The 19963-nt window shown below is 52.4% G+C and overlaps 1 protein-coding gene across 2 annotated transcripts; it reads left to right on the forward strand.

The window, feature by feature from the left end:
- Positions 1 to 19: 19 nt before the first annotated feature.
- On the forward strand, positions 20 to 18782 carry aoc1 (amine oxidase copper containing 1). Of its 2 annotated transcripts, none has more exons than XM_033020212.1 (5): positions 20 to 139; positions 9470 to 11144; positions 14383 to 14671; positions 17764 to 17896; positions 18457 to 18782. In XM_033020212.1, the coding sequence occupies exons 2-5, from the start codon at positions 9590 to 9592 to the stop codon at positions 18730 to 18732; spliced, it is 2253 nt and encodes a 750-aa protein (XP_032876103.1). In that variant the 5' UTR covers positions 20 to 139; positions 9470 to 9589; the 3' UTR covers positions 18733 to 18782. The 2 variants fall into 2 exon arrangements, with proteins under 2 accessions (XP_032876103.1, XP_032876104.1); XM_033020213.1 differs by lacking the exon at positions 20 to 139 and adding an exon at positions 4949 to 5063.
- Positions 18783 to 19963: the final 1181 nt, after the last annotated feature.

Raw genomic sequence — 19963 nt, forward strand, 5'->3', positions numbered from 1 at the left:
ACCCACCGGCCCCTGACCCGCTGCTCCCGGCAGCACTAAGGACACGAGCTGTCAATACTCTGCCCGGACCTTGTACCCAGTGTGTGCAGGAGAGGCACCAGGTCTGGCCATCAGTAGAACAACCCCCTGTATGGTGACGGGGAGTCCAGATCTCCCCCCATGAGGGTCAGTGTGTGTGTGTGTGGGATCCCCAGTGTGTGTGTGACTATCAGTGTGCGTGTGGGATCCATACCCCAGAGGGGGTCAGTAATTATGGGACTCGTAGACCAGTGAGGGTCAGTGTGTGGGGGACCTGTCTCCCAGTGAGGGTCAGTGTGTGTGTGTGGGTCCATAAGTGTGTGTGTGGGACCCATACCCCAGAGGGGGGTCAGTGATTGTGGAACATATAAGAGGGGCAGGTAGACTTTGAAGTGGAGGGGAACCAATATTCTGGGGGAGGTTTGTTCATGATTGTGGTTTAGAGTCCAGCAGGCAGTGAAGTAAGCAAATGGCATGTTGGCCTTCATTGTGAGAGAATTGAGCATAGGAGCAAAAGACTCGCTGAGGCAGCGGGACTTGGAGCTGATGCAGCGGTGGCCCGACTCGCTGAGGCAGCGGGACTCGGAGCTGAGGCTGTGGCGGGCCGACTCGGAGTGGAGACGGCGTTCCGGCTTTCGGCAGCGGCGACATCACCACGGAGGTCCGCTGGACTGGAGGGCGGCATCTTCGGCCTGGATCGATCGCCTCAGCGCAGAGGGAGAACAAGGAGGGAAGAGACGGAGACTAAGACTTTTGCCTCCATCACAGTGAGGAGGTGAACTCACTGTGGTGGATGTTAATTTGTGTTTATTGTATGTTTTGTTATTTATTGTTACTGTGTACGACTGCAGGCAACAAAATTTCGTTCAGACCGAAAGGTCTGAATGACAATAAAGGAATCAAAATCAAAAATCAAAATCAAAAAGGTCCTATTGCAGTTGTACAGGGCCCTGGTGAGACCATGCCTGGAGTATTGTGTGCAGTTTTAACCGTATAACCATATAACAATTACAACACGAAAACAGGCCATCTCGGCCCTACAAGTCCGTGCCGAACACGTATTCTCCCCTAGTCCCATCTACCTGCACCCAGACCATAACCCTCCATTCCTTTCCCGTCCATATACCTATCCAATTTATTTTTAAATGATAAAATCGAACCTGCCTCCACCACTTCCACTGGAAGCTCATTCCACACAGCTACCACTCTCTGAGTAAAGAAGTTCCCCCTCATGTTACCCCTAAACTTATGTCCCTTAATTCTGAAGTCATGTCCTCTTGTTTGAATCGTCCCTACTCTCAATGGGAAAAGCTTATCCACGTCAACTCTGTCTATCCCTCTCATCATTTTAAAGACCTCTATCAAGTCCCCCCTTAACCTTCTGCGCTCCAAAGAATAAAGACCTAACTTATTCAACCTTTCTCTGTAACTTAGTTGCTGAAACCCAGGCAACATTCTAGTAAATCTCCTCTGTACTCTCTCTATTTTGTTGACATCCTTCCTATAATTGGGCGACCAAAATTGTGCACCATACTCCAGAATTGGCCTCACCAATGCCTTGTACAATTTTAACATTACATCCCAACTTCTATACTCAATGATCTGATTTATAAAGGCCAGCACACCAAAAGCTTTCTTTACCACCCTATCTACATGGGTTTAGTCCCCTAATTTGAGGAAGGACATTCTTGCTATTGAGGGAGTGCAGCGTAGGTTCACGAGATTAATTCGCAGGATGGCGGGCTGACATATGATGAAAGAATGGATCGACTAGGCTTATATTCCCTGGAATTTAGAAGGATGAGAGGCGATCTTAAATAAACATGTAAAATTCTTAAGGGAATGGACAGGCTAGATGCAGGAAAATTTTTCCCAGTGTTGGGGGAGTCCAGAACCAGGGGTCACAGTTTCAGAATAAGGGGTCGGCCATTTAGGACGGAGATGAGGAAAATGTCTTTCACCCAGAGAGTTGTGAATCTGTGGAATTCTCTGCCACAGAAGGCAGTGGAGGCCAATTCACTGGATGTATTCTAGAGAGAGTTAGACATAGCTCTTAGGGCTAACGGAATCAAGGGATATGGTGAGAAAGCAGGAACGGGGTACTGATTTTGTATGATTCTTAATATTGGATCTGTTTAGTTTAGTTTAGTTTAGTTTAATTTAATTTAGTTTAGTTTAGTTTAGAGATACGTTGCAGAAACATGTCCTTTGGCCCATCGATCAGCTATCCATGCACACTGACACCATCCTACACACACAAGGGACAGTTTACACTCATACCAAGCCAATTAACCTACAAACATCTTTGGAGTGTGGGAGGAAACCGAAGATCTCGGAGAAAACCCACGTGGTCACAGGGAGAACGCACAAACTCTCTGTACAGATTGCACCTATAGTCGGGATCGAACCCGGGTCTCTGGTGCTGTAAGGCAGCAACTCTACCGCTGTGCTGCTGAGCCATCGTTCTGTGCTGGATGACAGTAAGCCACCAGGGTGAACATCTTCGAACCTACAGGTCCCTGGGTGGTGTGGCGAGCAGATGTGGAGATGTTTCCACCAGTGCAGGGTCTGGACTATTACAGGGTCAAGTGTTGACCTCTTGCAGGTCATCTGGGTTTAGTTCATTATTGTCACTGGTTCGGTTTAGTTTAGTTTATTTATTGTCATGTGTACCAAGAGCGGAACTCGCTATCAAAACATGGAGGGGACGGGGGGCACCATTTTTTGGCGGCCACGCTCGCAAGCGCACACACTCACACACACGTGCGAGGCTCCGGAGTCTCAATCCAGCGCTAAAAGCGGAGATTTTAAAATTGGGATCACAAAAACTTCGTCCCCCACCTCTCAAAACATGGGGGGGGACGTGTCCCCTCTGGCCCCCCCTGGATTTTCCGCCCCTGATGTGTAGAAAGCTTTTGTGGCATGCTATCCAGTCAGCAGAAAGACTATACATGCTTACAATCGAGCTAGACACAGTGTACAGATACATGATAGAATAACGCTTAGTGCAAGATTTAGTCCAGTAAAGTCCCATTAAAGATAGTCCATTGGGTTCCAGTGAGGTAGCTAGATGGCAGCTCAGGACCGCTGGTGGTAGTTGTAGGTAGGATGGTTCACTTGCCTGATCAGAGATGGGAAGAAACTGTTGAGGTTTTATACTTCTGCACCTCTTGCCTGACGGGAACTTTCTGCAGTTTCTTGTGGTCGTGGGCGGAGCTGTTCCCAAACCATGCTGGGATGCATCCCAATATAAAATACTTTCAACGGCACAGTTTGTGAAAGTTGTTGGGGACATGCCAAACCTAAGCCTTCTGAGGAAGTAGAGGCATTGGTGTGTTGGAGAAGTGAGGGGTGGGGGAGTGGGGGGAGTGGGGGAGTGAGGGGAGGGGAGGGGGAGTGGAGAAGGCGAGGTGGGGGGGGGCAGGAGGGGGGGGAGAGGCTGGGGAGGGAGGAGGAGGGGATGAGGGGGTGGGAGGGAGGGAGGGGCCGCGGGGGGAGGCGTGAGGGGGGGGGGGGGGGGGGGGAGCGGATGGGCGGGGGGTGGGGGCGCGGTGGGGGGTGGGGGGGGGGGGGTGAGGGGAAGCGGCGGGGAGTGAGGGGGGGGGGGGAGTGAGTGAGGGGGGAGGGGGGGGGTGAGGGGAGTGGGGGGGGGGAATGAGAGGGGGGGGGTGGGGGTGGGGAGTGGCGGAGCGAGGGGGGGGAAGAGGTGGGGGAGGAGGGGGGGGGGGAGTGCGGGGATGGGGGGGGGGGTGGGGGTGGGGGGGGAGGTGGGGGGGGGGGAGTGGGGGGTGAGGGAGTGAGGGAGTCGGGTGGGGGTGGGGAAGTGGGGAGTGGGGGAGGGGGGGGGGTAGTGAGGAGGGGGGAGGGGGAGGGGCGGGAGTGGGAGGGTATGGGGAGGAGGGGGGGGTGGGGGACTTGAGAGGTGAGGGGGGGGGGGGGGGGGAGGGTTGGGGGCGGGGGTGCACAGGGTGGGGGCGGGGGGGGAGGGGGGGAGTGCGGGCTGGGGGAGGGGGAGGGGGGGAGTGAGGGGGATGGGGGAGTGGGGGGGTGGGGGAGTGAGGGGAGTGGGGGGAGTGAGGGGATGGGGGAGAGGGAGGGGATGGGGAGTGGGGGGGGTGGGGGTGGGGGTGGGGGATGTGAAGGAGGGTGGGGGAGTGAGGGGGTGGGGAGTGAGGGGGTGGGGGGAGTGAAGGGGTGGGGGAGTGAGGGGGGTGGGGGAGTGAGGGGTGGGGGAGTGAGGGGGTGGGGGACGTGAAGGGGTGGGGGAGTGAGGGTTGGGGGGGTGAAGGCCAGGTGGGTGAGGGGGTGGAGGAGTGGGGGATGGGGGAATGAAGGGATGAGGGGGTGGGGCAGTGAGGGGGGTGGGGAGTGGGTGATGGAGGAGGGGACGGGGCGATGGGGAAGTGCGGAGAGAGTAAGGGGGGAGTGAAGGCGAGAGAGTGACGGGGGACTGAGGGTAATGGGGGGTGAGGGGATGGGCAAGGGGGCAATGGGAATGGGGGTAAGCGTGATGGGGACTGGCACAGAGGAGATGAGGCTGACACATCAGCCGTAGAGGGGTGGGTTCAGCAGACATTTGTTCTGGGTTTTGCTCAAAACATGTTTTCCATTTTGCCGTGTTGACTTTGTGTGTTCTCCAGCCTGCCGTGACCTTCCTCGAATCTCCTCTGTTTAAACAAGATAAAGCTCACATTATCCCACATTACACTCCACCTGACGAGCTTTCACCCTTGACCCCACACAGTGGGGGAGGGGGCCACTTCCTCCACTCACCTCCATGGGTTTCCTTGCCCCAGACACGTCCATGCTTCAAGGGAAACCAAGAGATTCTACAAGTACGTCGGGCAAATGGGTACCTGGGGAAAGTATAGGACCTCAAATATCAGCGCGGTTGTCTATATATAAATATCTCTCCTCTTTAGTCAACGTGGATGTTAATGAACTTGGACCTTAATACTGATGTGCGGAAGAGAGTCCATCAACAGGAGGATGGGCGGGAGGTCTTAAAACAGCTCAAGGCGGATAACTAACTCCCAGGGACCTGGGTAAGTGTGTCCTCGTGCACTGTTGGAAACTAGGGAGCAGATTGCTGGGTCCTTGGCAGAGATATTGTATCATCTTTAGCCACAGATGAGATGCTGGATGGCTGTTGTGCCTCTGGTGAAGAAGGGCTGCACAGAAACATCAGGGGACTGTAGATCAGTCAGCATCACATCGGTGATGGGTAATTTACTGGAAGGGATTCTGAGATCTGCATGCCTTTGGAGAGGCAAGGAATGATGAGGAATAGCCGTGGTGTAGGATGATCATGATGAGAGATGGTCATGATGAAGGATGATCATGGGGAAGAAGTGTGGTCATGATGAGGGGTGGTCAGCATGGCTCTGTGTGAAGAGTAGCGGTCACAGCACCAACCCCTGCATATCACCGCTAGTCGCTGGGATAAGGGATGGCCAGTACAACTCTGTGTGTAAGAGGTCCCATCTCACCGTAACGTTATGGTAGAGGATGTTTTTCTGATCGGACACCATTGGCCAGCGGTGGACCACAGGGGTCAGTGCAGATCCACTGCTCTTCGTCATCTATATTAATAAATGCGAATGTAGGTGACTTGGTGAGTAGGTTTGTGGATGACACCAAATTGGGTGGCATGGTGGACAGAGGAGAAGGATGTCGACGGACCAGGGAAGTGCGCCATGGATTGGCGGATGGAATTTAACTCTGACAAAGGCAATGTTGCAATTTGGGAAGTTAAATCAGGGCAGGACCTGCACAGTGAGTAGCGGGGACCCGGGGGGGGGGGGGGGGGGGGGGGTGTTTAAGAGACTGATGCGTACAAGTACAGAGAACGCAACTGCCACAGGTAAACAGGGGAGTGAGGGAGGTCGACAGGACACCTGCCTTCATTGGACAAGGCATTGGGTACAAGAGTTGGGACATCATGTACAAATATTGACACAAAAAGCAGGAGAAACTCAACGGGACAGGCATCATCTCTGAAGAGAAAGAATGCGTGACGTTTCGGGTCGAGACCCTTCTTCAGACTGGTTAGGGATAAGGGAAACGAGAGATATAGATGATGATGCCGAGAGATAAAGAACAATTAATGAAAGATATGCAAAAAAGTAACGATGATAGAGGTAGGCCATTCTTAGCTGCTCGTGGGTTGAAAACGAGAAGCTAGACAGAGAGAGAGACAGAGACAGAGAGAGGGGATAGAGAGAGGATAGCGAGAGAGAGAGAGAGTGTGTGTGTGTGTGTGTGTGTGTGTGTGTGTGTGTGTGTGTGTGTGTGTGTGTGTGTGTGTGTGTGTGTGTGTGTGTGTGTGTGTGTGTGTGTGTGTGTGTGTGCCAGGGCTAGGTGAAGTGAGATAAATCAATATTTATACCACTGGGCTGTAGCTGCCAAGCGAAATATGAGATGCTGTTCCTCCAATTTGCGTTTAGCTTCACTCTGACAATGGAGGAGACCTAGGATGGAAAGGTCTGTGTGGGAATGGGAAGGAGAATTGAAGTGTCCGGCAACCGGGAGATCAGGTAGGTTCAGGCGGGCTGAGCAAAGGTGTTCAGAGCGAAACGATCGCCCAGCCTGCGTTTGGTCTCGCTGATGTTGTTCCACATCTTGAACAACAGATACAGTGGATGAGGTTGGAGGAGGTGCAAGTGAACCTCTGCCCAACCTAAAATGAGTGTCGGGGTCCCCGGACAGAGTCGAGGGAAGGGGTATAGGGACAGGTATTGCATCTTCTGCGATTGCAGGGGAAGGTACCTGGGGAGGGGGTGGTTTGGGTGGGAAGGGATGAGTTAACCAGGGATTTGCGGAGGGAACGGTCTCTGCGGAAGGCAGGAGAGGGAGTGGAGATGGGGAAATGTGACGAGTGGTGAGGTCCCATTGGAGAGGTGGTGGAAATTTTGGAGGATTATATGTTGTATGCGACGGCTGATGGGGTGGAAGGTGAGGGCCAGGCGGACTGTCTGTTGCGACTAGGGGGAGGCGGAGCAAGGACGGAGCTGAGGGGTATCGGGGAGGCACGAGTGAGGGCCTCATCTATGCTTTGAGAGGGGAACCCCCATTCCGTAAAGAATGAGGACCTCGGATGTCCTGGCGAGTTCCTTTCTTCTTAAACCAGCATCTGCAGTTCCTTCCTGCACATGTTCAAATATTGGTCAGGTCACACTGGGAGAGCTGTGTGCAGTACCAGTCACCACATGATAGGAGGGTATTGTTACATTACTAAAGGTGAAGGAAGGATTGAGAAGATGTTGCCCGGTCTGATGCTTGAGTTACCAGAAAAAGTTGATCAGCCTGGGTCTGTTTCCCTGGAGCTAAGAGGGCTGAGAGGGGAAGTTGCTAGAGGCCCTCACTCCTGTCTCCCCGATACCCCTCAGCTCCGCCCTTGCTCTGCCTCCCCCTAGTCGCAACAGACAGTCCGCATAGTCCTTACCTTCCATCCCATCAGCTGTTGCATACAACATATAATCCTCCAAAATCAATGATGAGAAACATAGACAGGGCTGATTCCCATGGTTGGGTATCGAACCCTTGAGGGCTTGGGTTTAAAGTGAGAGCAAGGACGTATGAAAGGGATCTGAAGGGTACATTTTCCACACATAGAGTGGTTGGTATTGGGAATTAACTGCTAGAGGAGGAGCTGGAGGCAGGTACCTGATCGATGTCGAATAAATGGATGTGGAGAGAGTGCAAGTGCGGTTAGTGTGATGGCCAGGAAAGACACGGTGGGCCGAAGGGCCTGTCTCTGTGCTGTACAGCTCTGTAACCCTATGGAACTGGGCGGAAGCCTTTGCAAGTCGATGGTCCGGAATGAGGGTTGGAGTCACCGAGACATCCAACAGGAATCAGAAGGCGGTGGTTAGTGCTGCTGCCTCACAAGCACCAGAGGCACCAGTTCGATCCCAACCTCCGGTGTTCTCTGTGTGGTGTTTGCACGTTCTCCCTGGCATTGCGTGGGTTTCCGCCGGGCTCTGTCCCGCATCTCAAAGGTGTGTGGGTTTGTAGGTGAGTAGGGTTCTGTAAATTGCCCCCCGTCAATGGGTAAAATGTGAGGCGAGGTGGTGGGTATGTGGGCAAAATAGACCATGAAACAGAACAGCACAAGAACAGGCCCTTCAGCCCACAATGTCTGTGCTAAACATGAAGCCAAGACCAACTGTTACCTGTCAGCACATGATCCATATCCCTTCACTCCCTGCATATCCATGCGGCCATCCCAAAGTCCCTTAAACACCACTACAGCATGTGCATCGGCCTCCACCACCAGGCACCCACCGCGCTTTGTGTAAAAAACTTCCCGCATACATCTCCATTAAACTTTCCCCCTCTCACCTTAAAGCTATGACCTCTAGTGTTAGAAACAGAGCAAATAGGTGCAGGATTAGGCCATTCAGCCCTTTGAGCCAGCACCGCCATTCAATATGATCATGGCTGATCATCCTAAATCTGTACAGCATTCCTGCTTTCTCCCCATGTCCCATGATTCCGTTAGCCCTGCTCCCTATATCCAACTCTCTCTTGAATCGGCCTCCGCTGCCTTCTGCGGCAGATAATTCCACAGATTCGCAACTGGCTGAGTGAAAATGTTTCTCCTCTTCTCAGTAATAAATGGCCTATCCCTTATTCTTAAAATGTGACCCCTGGTTCTGGACCCCCCCCCCCCCCCCCCCAACATCGGGAACATTTTTCCTGCATCTAACCTGTCCAATCCCTTAAGAATGTTATGTTTCTATAAGATACCCTCTCATCCTTCTGAATTCCACTTCCCAGTCGACCCATTCTTTCATCATATGTCAGTCCCGCCATCCCTGGAATTAACCTGGTGAACCTACGCTGCACCCCCTCAATAGCAAGAACGTCCTTCCTCAAATTACGGGACCAAAACTGCACACAATACTCCAGGTGTGGTCTCACCAGGGCCCTGTACAACTGCAGTAGGACCTCCTTGCTCCTATACTCAGATCATCTCGTTATGAAGATCAACATGCCATTAGCTTTCTTCACTGCCTGCTGTACCTGCATGCTTGGACCCGATACTTCCACCCTGGAAAAAAGGTTCGGACAGTCCACCCTATCTATGCCTCCCATAATTGTATATACTTCTATCAATTCTCCCCTCAGTTTAGAGTCTATTATTGCCAGGTACAATGAAAAGGTACAATGACCGAGGTACAGTGAAAAAACATTTCGTTGCGTGCTATTAGTCAGCGGAAAGACAACACATGATTACAATCGAGCCGCCGGCAGTGTACAGATACAGGAATAAAGGGAACAATGGCCAGTAATGTCCGATTAGAAATAGCCCAATGGTCTCCATTGAGGGATAAGGTTGGTCACGTACGCTCTCTAGTTGGTGATAGGATGGTTCAGTTGCCTAATGACAACCGGCAAGTAACTGACCGTGCGGAGTCTGACCCCTGGCCATGTGTCTATCCCACAGCCTGCGGACTGCGCCGAGTGGACAGACGGAGGGAGCTGTTGTGCTCCGGACAGCGGTGGTTTGGACGGTCCGGCCAGTTGATCAGCGGTGCTCCAGACTTTGGTCAGCGGGGGTCCGAGGATGTTTAGCGGAGCGGCCGCGCTGCTACTAGCCCTGGCCCTGGTGGAGGTGGCGGTGGCGAGCGGAGACACGGAGCGGCCTCAGGACGCGGAGCGCTGGCAGCGCCAGGCCGCCGTGTTCGCCGATCTCAGCGTGTCCGAGCTGCTGTCCGTCACCGCCTTCCTCCACTCGCAGCCGGAGTTGAGGCTGTCTCCGGCCGCGGCCCCGACTCTGCGCAAGAACCACATCTACCTGGTGGAGCTGCTGCCGCCGCGCAAGCGGGACGCGCTCCGCTTCTTCCACAGCCACTTGTGCCCGCCTCGCCGCCGCGCCCGGGTCCTGCTCTCCTTCGGCGCCGAGTCCCGGCCCAATGTCACCGAGTATGTGGTGGGTCCGCTGCCCAAGCCCCGCTACTACTACCCGCTGCACACCGCTCGGCCCGTCCGCTTCTCTGCCCGCCCCGTCACCATGCTGGAGTACAGGCTGATGTTGCACCGCTTGTCCGAGCTGACCAGCGCCGCCACGCCGTTCCTCCACCACATCGCCGGAGCCACATTCAGCAACTGCAGCCGCCGATACCTCACCTTCACGGACGTGGCGCCCCGGGGCCGCAGCTCTGGTGAGCGCAGATCCTGGCTCATCGTCCAGCGGAACGTGGAGGGATTCTACCTCCACCCCACCGGCCTGGAGCTCCTACTCGACCACAGCGACGTGGAGCCGGCCCGCTGGACGCTGGAGAAACTCTGGTACAACGGACACTACTTTGACAGCGTGGAGCAGCTGGTGGCGAGCGCCGGGCGAGGCGAGTTGCCCATCGTCCCGTTGCCCGAGGACGGCCCAGATCTCCTCTTCTCCGGCTACATCCCCCTTGGCCCCCCACACATGCCCCTTGACCGGCCCGGCCCGCGGCTCTCGCAACCGGCCGGCCGCCGCTACTGGGTCGGGGGCAACGCCGTGATGTACGCGGGCTGGAGCTTCGCCTACCGGGTGGCGAGCGGCGCCGGGGTCCAGCTGTGGGACGTGCGCTTCGCCGGCGAACCTGTGGCCCATGAAGTGAGTGTCCAGGAGGCGGCCTCGTTATACGGCGGCCACTCTCCGGCCACGGCGCAGACCAAGTACCTCGACCGCGGCTGGGTGATGGGAGCCATGGGCTACGAGCTGGTCCCCGGCATCGACTGCCCACACACCGCCTCCTTCCACCACCTCTTCCACCAGGTCGACTCTGACCGCCCGGCGAGGCACCGCAACGCGTTGTGCATCTTCGAGCAACCGAGCGGGGTGCCTCTACGCCGCCACTACAACCACGACCTGCCCGGCGGACACAGCCTCTACGGCGGGCTGGAGGGACAGGTCCTGGTGCTCCGGACCATCTCCACCGTCTTCAACTACGACTACATCTGGGACTTCCTCTTCCACCCCAACGGCGTCCTGGAGGCCAAGATCCACGCCTCCGGCTACCTCCACGCCTCCTTCTACACCCCCGCCGGCCTGCGCTACGGATCCCGCATCCAGCAGCACCTCCTCGGCAACCTGCACACGCACCTGGTGCATTACCGTGTAGACATGGACGTGGCCGGTAGGCTGGGGTCTTATATAAACATATAATTCTTAATGGATTGGACAGGCTAGATGCAGGGAAAATGTTCCCAATGTTGGGGGAATCCAGAACCAGGGGTCACGTTTTAAGAATAAGGGATAGGCCATTTATTACTGAGATGAGGAGAAACGTTTTCACTCAGCCAGTTACGAATCTGTGGAATTCTCTGCCGCAGAAGGCAGTGGAGGCCGATTCAAGAGAGAGGTGGATATAGGGAGGTTTCACGGCAATCGGGTCACGACCCATGGCCCATACTGATGCTAGGCTACTCCAAATGGATTACACGCGATGTACTGCAGGTAGGCACTTACCATTGTTTCCAGCGTAGCGGGCCCGTTAAAACCCGCTGAAATTGTCAATTTTTGCGCTGTAAATAACTATGGAAATCGTGGTAAGCGTGAGAGACATTTAGCCTACTTCAGAATTCCAAAGGTGAGGAGAAATGACGGTAGATAGAAGCGAGAGCTCAAGGGACAACAACAGCCAGAGTGCTTGGCGAACATTGGCCGTTTGCTCACTGCATTTCATCAACTGAAGCATTATTTGTGTTTTTTCTTGATTCCTTTGGCATCCAAAAAGTTTCAGAAGTGATAAGTCTGGCTGTAATTTTTTTTAATCGCCCATGGTTCTCAAGTGGGTTTTTACATACAAAATGAAAACGCACCTGAAGAAAAATTTACAGCCAGATTTATCACTTCTGAAACTTTTTAGATACCAAAGGAATCAAGAAAAAACACAAATAATGCCTTTACTGTTGATGAAATGCAGTGAGCAAACGCGATAATTCACAATATTTCCAATTTCGATATCTGCACAGTCAATGTTCACCAAGCACTTTAGCTGTTGTTGTCCCTTCAGTTCTGCTTCTCTTTACCTTCATTTCGCTTCACGTTTGGAATTCTAAAGTTGGGTACATGTCTCTCTCACTTACCCCGACTTCCACAATTTGTTTCAGCGCAAAAATTCAACATTTTGGCGGTTTTTAACAGGTAGGAAAGTACGCGCTTCTTGCATTAATAACATATACCGGAAGTTACGGATGTCCTCCAGATGGATTGAGCGGCTCCGTGCGTCAAGCCCTATGACCCAGTGACCTTACGTGCAACCCCCCTATTGAATGGCTGTGCTGGCTCCCGAGCGAGAAGGGGGAGTGGAGAAAGAGGGAGGGGGAAGATGAGCGGGAGGAACGAAGGGGGGGGGGGGGGGTAGACGCGGAGGAAGGGTATCAGGGAACGGGGGGAACAACGGGGCCACACCTCACACACCTGCCTCCCTGCCAACCCCCTCCCCCCGCACTCTGGCCAACATCCCGAGCGTCCACTCAACTTTCTCTCCCCACTTTACGCAACACCTCCAGCCGCCTGACACCCTCCCGAACACACACTCACCTGCCCCTCCCTCCCCACCTAATTTGAGGAAGGACATCCTTGTGATTGAGGCTGTGCAGCGTAGGTTCACGAGATTGATCCCTGGGATGGTGGGATAGTCATATGAGGAAAGATTGAAAAGACTAGGCTTGTATTCACTGGAGTTTAGAAGGATGAGGGGTTATCTTATAGGGTGATTTCCCTGAAAGGTCACTGGATCATAGATCCTCACCCACGTGGACGCAAAATTTAACTGGGGTACAAACGTCACTTCCGGTACATGTTATTGATGCTGGAAACGCGAACTTTCACACCCGTTAAAAACAGCGAAAACGGCCCGTTTTTGAGCTGTAAATAACTGTGCCAGTCGGGGTGACCGTGAGACACAGTTATCTAACTTTACAGTCCAGAAGATAAAGAAAAACGAAGGTAAAGACAAGAGGGAGCTGAAGGGGCAACAACACGGAAGTGGTTAGCAAACATTGGCCGTGGAGATATAAAGATAGAAAATATCGGGAATTATCGCGTTTGCTCGCTGCATTTCATCAAAAGTAAGGCATTATGTTTTATCTCTATTAATTTGTTATATAAAAAGTTTTAAAAGTGAAAAATCCATCATTAAAATTGCAAAATCTTCCATGGTCCTCAGGTGGGTTTTAACATGCAAAAAGAAAATGCTTCTGAAGCTACATTTACCATTTAAATAATCGTAAACCATAAATGCGTTTTGAAATGAATTTTACTCAGATGCAAGCTAAGGAATGGGATAATTGTCAGCTGTTAATTGGATAATAATAATAAAATGTCCTGATTTTGTCCAATTAACAGCTGACAATTATCCCATTCCTTAGCTTGCATCTGAGTAAAATTCATTTCAAAACGCATTTATGGTTTACGATTATTTAAATGGTAAATGTAGCTTCAGAAGCATTTTCTTTTTGCATGTTAAAACCCACCTGAGAACCATGGAAGATTTTGCAATTTTAATGATGGATTTTTCACTTTTAAAACTTTTTATATAACAAATTAATAGAGATAAAACATAATGCCTTACTTTTGATGAAATGCAGTGAGCAAACGCGATAATTCCCGATATTTTCTATTTTTATATCTCCACGGCCAATGTTTGCTAACCACTTCCGTGTTTGTTGCCCCTTCAGCTCCCTCTTGTCTTTACCTTCGTTTTTCTTTATCTTCTGGACTGTAAAGTAAGATAACTGTGTCTCACGGTCACCCCGACTGGCACAGTTATTTACAGCTCAAAAACGGGCCGTTTTCGCGGTTTTTAACGGGTGTGAAAAAAGTTCGCGTTTCCAGCATCAATAGCAGGTACCGGAAGTGACGTTTGTGCCCCAGTTAAATTTTGCGTCCACGTGGGTGAGGATCTACGATCCAGTGACCTTTCGGGAAATCACCCTATAGAAACATATACAATTATAAAAGGACTGGATAAACTAGATGCAGGAAAAATGTTCCCAATGTTGGGCGAGTCCAGAACCAGGAGCCACAGTCCTAGAATAAAGGGGAGGTCATTTAAGACTATGGTGAAAATTTTTTTTTTCACCCAGAGAGTTGTGAATTTGTGGCATTCCCTGCCACAGTGGGCAGTGGAGGCCAAATCACTGGATGGATTTAAGAGAGAGTTAGATAGAGCTCTAGGGGCTAGTGGAGTCAAGGGATATGGGGAGAAGGCAGGCACGGGTTATTGATTGGGGACGATCCGCATTGTTCATATTGAATGGCGGTGCTGGCTCGAAGGGCTGAATGGCCTCCTCCTGCACCTATTTTCTATGTTTCTATATTTCCCACGGTGCGGCGCTCCCTCACTGTCGGATCCGTCTCTCCCTCAGGCACCGGTAACAGCTTCGAGACGCTGGACATAAGGCTGGAGAACATTAGCCACCCTTGGGTGCCGGGCGAGCGCTTGGTACAGCCGCGGCTGCAGCGGGTGCCCAGGCCCCGGGAGCGATCGGCCGCCTTCACCTTCCACAAGTCGCTGCCCCGCTACCTGCTCGTCTACAGCCCGGGGCAGCAGAACGAATGGGGCCACCATCGGGCCTACCGCATCCAACTACACTCGCAGGCCGGCCTGGCGCTGCCGCGCGATGGCCGGGAGGAGGAGGGACTCACCTGGGCCAGGTAACATCAGCACACACCCGTCAGGGTTAGCGGGGGGCGCATACTCACCCCCCCCCCCCGACCCCTGGGATCACACCCTCTAGCTTTATCTATCTCCGCCTTAAAATTATCAATTGACAGCCTCCACAGCCTTCTGTGGCAAATAATCCCACAGATTCACCACCCTCTGACGAAAGACATTACTTCTCATCTCCTTCCTAAAGTAACATTCTTTAATTCTGAATGGACCACCTCTAATCCCGGACGCTCCCACCAGCGGAAACAACCTCCACATCCATTCTATCCAAGCATTTCGCTATTCTGTATGTTTCAATGAGAAATAGGACTAGTGTAGATGGAGTAGTTGTAGTTGGTCGGCATGGACAGTTGGGGTGACTCCTGGCCTGTTTCCGTGCTGTGTGACTCCAGGACCATCTCCGGTCCTACAGATTATCTTGGGTGCACATAACAATTTCCGGCTGATCCGAGTCTCCCCCCCCCCCCCCCCCACCCCCCCGCGGTCATCGGGAGAGTTCAAGAGGGCCTGTCCCACATTCACGACCTAATTCACGACCTCTGCCGAGTTTGTCCTTGACCTACTCGCAGCATAGAAACATAAAAACATAGAAACATAGAAAATAGGTGCAGGAGTAGGCCATTCGGCCCTTCGAGCCTGCACCGCCATTCAATATGATCATGGCTGATCATCCAACTCAGTATCCTGTACCTGCCTTCTCTCCATACCCCCTGATCCCTTTAGCCACAAGGGCCAGATCTAACTCCCTCTTAAATATAGCCAACGAACTGGCCTCAACTACCTTCTGTGGCAGAGAATTCCAGAGATTCACCACTCTCTGTGTGAAAAATGTTTTCCTCATCTCGGTCCTAAAAGATTTCCCCCTTATCCTTAAACTGTGACCCCTTGTTCTGGACTTCCCCAACATCGGAAACACTCTTCCTGCATCTAGCCTGTCCAACCCCTTAAGAATTTTGTAAGTTTCTATAAGGTCCCCCCTCAATCTTCTAAATTCTAGCGAGTACAAGCCGAGTCTATCCAGTCTTTCTTCATATGAAAGTCCTGACATCGCAGGAATCAGTCTGGTGAACCTTCTCTGTACTCCCTCTATGGTAAGAATGTCTTTCCTCAGATTAGGAGACCAAAACTGTACGCAATACTCCAGGTGTGGTCTCACCAAGACCCTGTACAACTGTAGTAGAACCTCCCTGCTCCTATACTCAAATCCTTTTGCTATGAATGCAAACATACCATTTTCTTTCTTCACTGCCTGCTGCACCTGCATGCCTACTTTTAATGACTGGTGTACCAGGTCTTGTTGCATCTCCCCATTTCCTAATCGGCCACCATTTAGATAATAGTCGACTTTCCTGTTTTTGCCACCAAAGTGGATAACCTCACATATATCCACATTATACTGCATCTGCCATGCATTTGCCCACTCACCCAACCTATCCTAGCACCCCCCCCCCCCCCACAGCTAACACTGTCCCCCAGCTTCGTGTCATCCGCAAACTTGGAGATGTTGCATTCAATTCCCTCGTCCAAATCATTAATATATATTGTAAATAGCTGGGGTCCCAGCACTGAGCCTTGCGGTACTCCACTAGTCACTGCCTGCCATTCTGAAAAGGACCCGTTTACTCCTACTCTTTGCTTCCTGTCTGCCAGCCAGTTCTCTATCCACATCAATACTGAACCCCCAATACCGTGTGCTTTAAGTTTGTATACTAATCTCTTATGTGGGACCTTGTCGAAAGCCTTCTGAAAGTCCAGATATAACACATCCACTGGTTCTCCCTTATCCACTCTACTAGTTACATCCTCGAAAAATTCTATAAGATTCGTCAGACATGATTTACCTTTCATAAATCCATGCTGACTTTGTCCAATGATTTCACCACTTTCCAAATGTGCTGCTATCCCATCTTTAATAACTGATTCTAGCAGTTTCCCCACTACCAACGTTAGACTAACTGGTCTGTAATTCCCCGTTTTCTCTCTCCCTCCCTTTTTAAAACGTGGGGTTACATTAGCTACCCTCCAATCCTCAGGAACCACTCCAGAATCTAAAAAGCTTTGAAAAATTATCACTAATGCATCCACTATATCTGGGGCTACTTCCTTAAGTACTCTGGGATGCAGCCTATCTGGCCCTGGGGATTTATCGGCCTTTAATCCATTCAATTTACCTAACACCACTTCCCGGCTAACCTGGATTTCACTCAGTTCCATCTCATTTGACCCCCGGTCCACTGCTATTTCCGGCAGATTATTTATGTCTTCCTTAGTGAAGACAGAACCAAAGTAGTTATTCAATTGATCTGCCATGTCCTTGTTCCCCATGATCAATTCACCTGTTTCTGACTGCAAGGGACCTACATTTGTTTCAACTAATTGTTTTAACATGGTCGTCACGAGGTCGTAGGAGGTCGTAGGTAGGTCGTAGCAGGCCGTGGTGCTAACGTGGGTACTCGTGGCATCAAGTAATTCGGGGCGTTTTTCTAGCCTGATGAAAAATGTCCACGAGTAAAAAAAGGTTGTGCATTAGGTCGTGAAAGTGGGACAGGCCAAAGTTAACTCAGCGGGTCAGGATGCATCTGTGGAGAACATGGATAGGTGATGTTTCAGTCTGAAAAAGGGTCTCGACCTGAAACGTCACCTGTCCATGATCTCCACAGACGCTGCCTGATGTGCTGAGTCACTCCAGGACTTTGTGGTCCACACAAGCACCTTGGCTCGAGTTGTCCACTGGCCACTGCGAGGTCTGTTGTAAACCCAGGCAGAGTCATAGCAAGGTAGCAGGCCCTTCGGCTCAACTCACCCATGTGACCAACATGTCCCATCTACACTAGTCCCACATGCCCGCGTTTGCCCCATATGTTCTTGATTAGTACGGGTGTCAGAGGCTATGGGGGAGGGGAAAGGCAGGGGGAACGGGGTTAGGAGGGAGAGATAGATCAGCCATGGTTGAATGGCGGAGTAGACTTGATGGGCCGAATGGCCTATTCCTTATGACCGTATCCCTCTAAGCCTGTCCCCAACCATGCACGGGTCCAAGTGTCCAGGCTAGTGACGGTGTGACCCCGGCCCGTAGGTACCCGGTGGCGGTGACCCGGTTCCGGGAGGACGAGAGCAGCAGCAGCAGCATCTTCCTGCAGAACGACATGTGGGAGCCCAACGTCCGCTTCCAGGACTTTCTCTGTAACAACGAGAACATCACCGACCAGGTAGTGAATCCCGGCGGCAGCGGGGTACAGGGAGCTCAGTAATAGGGGTACATGGGGGGGGGGGGGTAATAGGGGTACAGGAGACCCATAAACAGGTGTACTACAGAGGAAGCCAGGCACCTGGGGGTTGGGGTCAGGGGAGTGTCCGGTCCATCACTGACCCTCTCCTCCTCTCCCCCAGGACCAGAGAGTGTGGACTCTGGGTTCAGAGGTCGGGGTCCGGGGATCGCATCCTGGGCGCCGGGGGTCAGGGGTCGGAGTCCTGGGGTATGGGGTGGGGACGGACGCCCGAGGGTCTGGGTTCAGTCGCAGTCCCGGTGGTCGGGGGTCAGAGGTCGTGGTCCCAGGGATCAGGGGTTGTAGTCCCAGGGGTCGGTCCTGGGGGTATGGGGTCGGGGGTCCCAAGGGTCTGGGTTCAGAGGCGCTGTCCCGGGGGTCGGGGGGTCAGAGTCGCGGTGTCGGGGGTCGGGGGTCAGGGGTCGCGGTCCCGGGGGTCAGGGGTCGTGGTCCCGGGGGTCGGGGAAGCCCAGTCCATCACTGACCCTCCCCCGTCTCCACAGGACCTGGTGGTGTGGGTGACGGTCGGTTTCCTGCACATCCCCCACGCCGAGGACGTTCCCAACACCAGCACCCCCGGTAACGCCGCGGGTTTCATGCTGCGACCCTTCAACTTCTTCAACCACGACCCGTCCGCCAATTCGCGGGACGTGGTGATCTTGTGGCCGCAGCCTGGCACCACGGCTGGGGTCAGAGTGGAGCCGCGGCCGTGGCCCATCAGCCCGCAATGCCCGCTGCTCGCCCCCTTCTCTTACAACGGCTCCTACCACCCCGACTGATCCCCCCCACCCCCCGTCTGACCATCCCCCCGTGAACCCCTACCCCTCAACCCAACACTCAGTGACCGCCTCCCCCCCCCCCCTCCTCACACTCCCACCACCCCCCTCTCCCCAACCTCATCCCCTCTCACCCACAACGGCTCCTACCTCCCTATCTACCCCACACAATCAACGACCCCACCCCTTCCCCATCTTTGCTCCAACCCCAACCACACCAACCCCCCCCCCGACCATTCACTGCCCCCTTCACCTACAATGCCTCCTAAATCCCCGTGTGCCCCCCTTCCCTCACCGCTACTCCGCCCACCCCAGTCTGAGCCCCCACAGGTGACCCTCCCCGCCCCCAGCTAATGCCCCCCCCCCGGTCTGGGGTCAGAGGCACCCCAACACCCCCCACCCTTTCACCATACCCTATCTACCCCCATCTAAGGCACCATTCCTCCCTATCCCTCCACCCCCACCCCTTCCTCTACCCCTTCCCCTCCCCCTCCCCATCACACAGACCACAGACTCCCTGCTCCCACTCCACGGGTTGTTCACCCCGCCAGTGTCGTAAGGGCTGAGATTGACAGAGAGAATGTCCCAGATGAAGAAACAAAAAGCTGGGGTAACTCAGCGGGACAGGCAGCATCTCTGGAGTGAAAGATTGGGTGACGTTGTGGGTCGAGACCCTTCTTCAGACTGGTTTGGGATGAGGGAAACGAGAGATATAGACGATGATGTGGAGAGATAAAGAACAATGAATAAAGGATATGCAAAAATGTAACGATGATAAATGAAACATGCCATTATTATTATTATTATTATTATTATTATTATTAATCTTTTATTTCAGACTCAAGGTCCAGATAAAAGACGACATTACATAGAATACATTGCATATAAAAATACCATGATACATATAAAAGCTTAGTAAATTACTTATAAGAGCATCGTAAATTATATACGAAAACACAACACATGATTTATAATCCAGAATAAACAGTAAAGATCAGTGTCCTACAAAGAGACAACTATACCAGTGTCTCCACAGCTGGGATTTGTAGCGTGCGGTTCTAAACCTTGTGTTTGATAAGACCACGATAATTACATTTTCAGTCATTAATCCTTCAAATAAATGTATACATATGATTTCTTAGGATAGCTTGTATAGTACTGACTCCTGCAGCAAAAACATTTCACTCGTACTACACCATCTAGGTTTCATTAGTAATATTCTCATGTCATTATT

This window comes from Amblyraja radiata, chromosome 4 (assembly GCF_010909765.2).
Source record: "Amblyraja radiata isolate CabotCenter1 chromosome 4, sAmbRad1.1.pri, whole genome shotgun sequence".
In the NCBI taxonomy this organism is placed as follows: domain Eukaryota; kingdom Metazoa; phylum Chordata; class Chondrichthyes; order Rajiformes; family Rajidae; genus Amblyraja; species Amblyraja radiata.